Below are 3,959 nucleotides of genomic sequence, written 5' to 3'. Positions count from 1 at the left end.
GCAGTGCTTCCCAGGGAGCTCCTGTGGGCTGGTGCTCAATGAACTGCTGCTTTGGTGATGCCTCAGTCCAGGGTGAAATGTTGGATGCTTCAACCTCAGCCTAGGATGAAATGTTGGATGCTTCAAACTCCTCTGAGTTCTCTGAGCACATCAGACTTCCTCACATGCACGTTTGCATGTGTGTGTGCGTGTGTGCGCTACTCATCATCCTCATGGAGCAAACCCAAGCAGTCATACTAGGTACGTGATGCGTCAGTCCCTGACTGTGCCCTTTAGACATAGCCTTCGTGGAAGACGTGGTTGCCGTTGATGAGGCTGAAGGTGGCCAGGGAATGGTTGGTGCTCTTGAGGGAGGTCATTCGTGTGGTGCTCCTGGCCATGCTCTGGGACCTGATGAGGAGGCGAGCTCTGCAGCAGAGCAGCTGGTTGTTGAACTGTTTCCGAAAGGTCTTGCTGAGCAAGTAGAGAGCAAAGGGATTGACACAAGAGTTAGTGAACGCCAGGATCCGAGCGCAGATGCTGGCAATGAAATGCAGCACTGAGGTGTCCACCTCTGAGTAGTGGTAGGATCGGTACAAATAGATGATATGAGTGGGAAGCCAGCAGAAGGCAAAGAGGCACACAAAGACCAGTACTGTCTTGGCCAGGCGCTTACGAGATTCAATCTGGAAACAGAAAGGGAATTGCAGATTAGGAGCTATTCCAAGCCCAGACCAGTAGCTGACTGTTTTTCCCAGTTCTGCAGCTTTGGGCTAGTGCATGGCAGGCGGCACGGCCAGAGCAGAGCAACCTGGGCTGCAGGTGAACACAGTCAAGAACCCTCCTTGTCTCTTCTCAATCCCATTCTCTTAAAACCAAATAATTCTGAAAATTTATTGCATAAGCAGTAATCTTTCCTTTCCTGTTTAGAGGTGCAATTTCAATGGCTTGTCACTTTATAAAATCCCAGCTCAGGCAACAAAAGTGTGGACATCTGCATTAGTTATCCACATATAATATATACAATCATATGTAATATATATGTATAAACTTACTATTATTATTACTACTACTATTATTATTAGTTATGGGGTAGGGGTCTGGGATATTTCACAGAGCCCAGAAGCAGGACTTTGCCTTGGGGCCATGTGGTGTATGTACACAAAAGTGCTGCCAACAGCTCACAGCCCTTAGAGACCAAGTGCGGCACTCAGAGACCGAAAGAGCTGGAGAAACGGAGGGAGGAAATTCTGTACTTGGAGAAACACCGAGGCAGCGGTGAGGTGGATCCTTCAGTTGAAAGAGCTGGGGCCACAGGGAGAAAACAGATGTAGGTGGTGAATAGATGGATGGTTGACTCTCTTAGCGTAATTTAGCTTTGCCAGGGAAAGGTGTTTTTACAAAGTCAGCTAGCATGTAGTATAACCTTCACGCAGACAAGCCACACTTCGGTTTTACTTATGTGTACAGGTTTGGAGTCAACCCAAAGGTATTGCTTAACCGAGGGCAGCTGAGGTAAACCATACCTTGTCTTTTGTCCACCAGTGCTGCACACTAAGCTAACAGTGCCACTGAAACACACATCTTTCTTCTTAAGGAACACAAGAGCCATGATGGAGGTCACCCAAAAGGAGAGGACGGACAGAGGTGCCCAGAAAGACCTGCTAAAATACACTGCTCCCTGGGAGAGGTTGCGCAGCCAGAATCTTGCAGGCATGGAAAGTGTAAGTTCGCTGACTTTTTAGGGTTTTGTAATGTTCTCCTCTCTGGCAATCCCTGCACCTCTTCCTAGGCACTCCTAGGGAATTTATTGCATCCCACTCCCTGTGTTTGCGTAGGACCTGAATGACCTGAAACTGCCCTCAGCCCTGGCCCCGCCGCCCTTGCTCCTGCCCCAGTGCAGCCACGGTGCCTGGCCAGGGTCCTGGGACGCTTCCCCATCCTCACTCCCTTTCCGAGCTGCACAGGTGAATCAGAACTGAGCCTCTTACACAGGCTGATCTTTCCTCAGGACAACTGCAAGCAGGGTGTAGGCAGGAAAGACCCGACAATCCCATTTGGACTTTATTTTGTGTCCCTTTAACAGCACCAACTGAAAATCAGCCATTGAGCTTAGGAAGGATTGACATGTACCGGATGATAATGTCTCCACAGAGCGAGCTGAAAATTAAATCCTTCGAGAAAGGGCTCTCCTTGGCTAAACCATATATTCTTTTTAAATGTATCTTTAATTTGATATAGGGCTATTGAGGCCACATCTGCACTATAAAGAAAGGAAGCAATGCAATAAAGAAATCGATACCAGTTATCTCAGATGGAGACCTATAGCTCCTGAATGCACTGCAGGACGGGAATGATGGAGTGACAGTGCTAGACTGCAGCCTGGCCTTTTGCTTTCTTTAGAGCTCTCTCCCCAAAATCAAAGGGGGAAAGGGCTGCTTTTACTACTCACTTTATTGCCTCTAATCAAAACAGTCATCAAATCAGCAGAAAAATGTCCTGCAGGCTAGAAAGATTTACGCACATTCAGAGGGGGAAAAGGATAAGGATTTCAGGGATCGCACATCATTTAATGAGCAGGAAACACAGCTTTCCAGCCGTACTGTTTCACCTCCGCATCTGAAGGCTACGTGAGATGATTGTGTTAGGTCAGCCTAAGGTGGAGATGTCAGCTGGGGCAATTGTATGGACATTTGTTCAGCTGAAGAATGGCTTGTGTCAGTTTGGCTTAGGTTGAAGCACACCTCAGCTGAAAGGAAGAGGTAAGGTAAATAACGTAAATACGTCACGGTAAATAAGTTGTTTAGAAACAAGTTACCCTGCTGTTGCTTTCTTGCTTGGACAACCTAAGGCTCAGATGCATTCAAATTTAAGCACTGACCTGAAATACCCAGTTGCTCATACAGGATTTGAATTTCTCCCTGGAGATGACTCTCTTTCTCTCCCGTTGGTTATAACAAAAGCAGGCAAGAGGAAGCAGTCTCCAGTTGAAAGGCTGGAGTTAGGTTGGCCAAATCCTGGCTAAATCCCCTCACTTGGTTCAGGACTCACACATTTTCAGCCACGCATTTTCAATCAGGGCACAACACTCACTTGAAATACATAGGTCCCAGCTGAGCCAGCCCAACCGTGGGCTCTGCAGTGCGATGGTTTGGGGATTTTTATTAAAAAAAACCCCATTCACGAGTCACAGTAACAGAAGTAGCTCTGCTTTCAAGGGGACAAAGGGAAGGTTAAAAGATTGCATTATTCCAGACCAAATGGCCTGCTTATATAAATCAAAGACTATCTTAAGGTGAAACCTGAGGCTACCAGCTATTGGACCAGAAGATTGACCAGTGTGGCTTATTAGAGGTCAAATAACAGGCAGACGGGTTATTCTGTCCAACACCCCTCCAGAGACCCTAGAAAAAGAGGCATTTTTGGAAGGACAGTTATAATGACCAAAGGGTTTAAGGGAAGAAGCCAGGAGTCTTCTCCTGAGATTCCATACTGCATAGATCACTCCATCCACAAGGCACGTAACTTCAGCACATCTGTGAGGACCCCACACTGTCCTGCCCCGTCCTCCCTCCTGGAGACCCTGCACCCACCACCGTCCTCCTCTGATCTCTACTCCCCCAGTCCCTCTCAACCCCTTACTGGTCTCTCAACATGGCACAGCACCGGTGGACAAGAGCTGGAGCATGGTGAGCCCAGCAGGATGTAGCAGCCGCCTGCCTTCCTGACCGACCGGTGCTCCTGGTCCTGAGGGGCCCTTGTAGAAGGGGCTTCCCCCACCTTCTCTCCCCCATTGCTGTGTCCCATTTGCTTTTCAGTCCAGCGTCCTGAATTACAGACCCAGCATTTCCCTCTGTGTAAAGAGGGACTGCTTGGCGGAGCAAGGCTTTATCCAAGGTCCTCTCTCTCTGACAAAGCCACTTTGAGAAGTTTTGATTTTCTGCCGTGTGACCCCTCGGTTTCAATCTCCAAACACCGTT

At 48.2% G+C, this 3,959-nt stretch overlaps 1 protein-coding gene across 1 annotated transcript in view; it reads right to left on the bottom strand.

Annotated features, from left to right (window-relative positions):
* Nucleotides 1–272: 272 nt before the first annotated feature.
* GRPR (gastrin-releasing peptide receptor) overlaps nt 273–3,959 on the bottom strand; it is a 22,096-nt gene continuing 18,409 nt past the window's right edge. Inside the window, exon 3 of the mRNA XM_009708865.1 lies at nt 273–665. Within this exon, the coding sequence (XP_009707167.1) occupies nt 273–665 (393 nt within the window). The remainder of the gene's footprint in view (nt 666–3,959) is intronic.

Source organism: Cariama cristata, unplaced genomic scaffold, assembly GCF_000690535.1.
Source record: "Cariama cristata isolate BGI_N322 unplaced genomic scaffold, ASM69053v1 scaffold5521, whole genome shotgun sequence".
In the NCBI taxonomy this organism is placed as follows: domain Eukaryota; kingdom Metazoa; phylum Chordata; class Aves; order Cariamiformes; family Cariamidae; genus Cariama; species Cariama cristata.
This window is presented reverse-complemented; position numbering and strand designations above follow the sequence as displayed.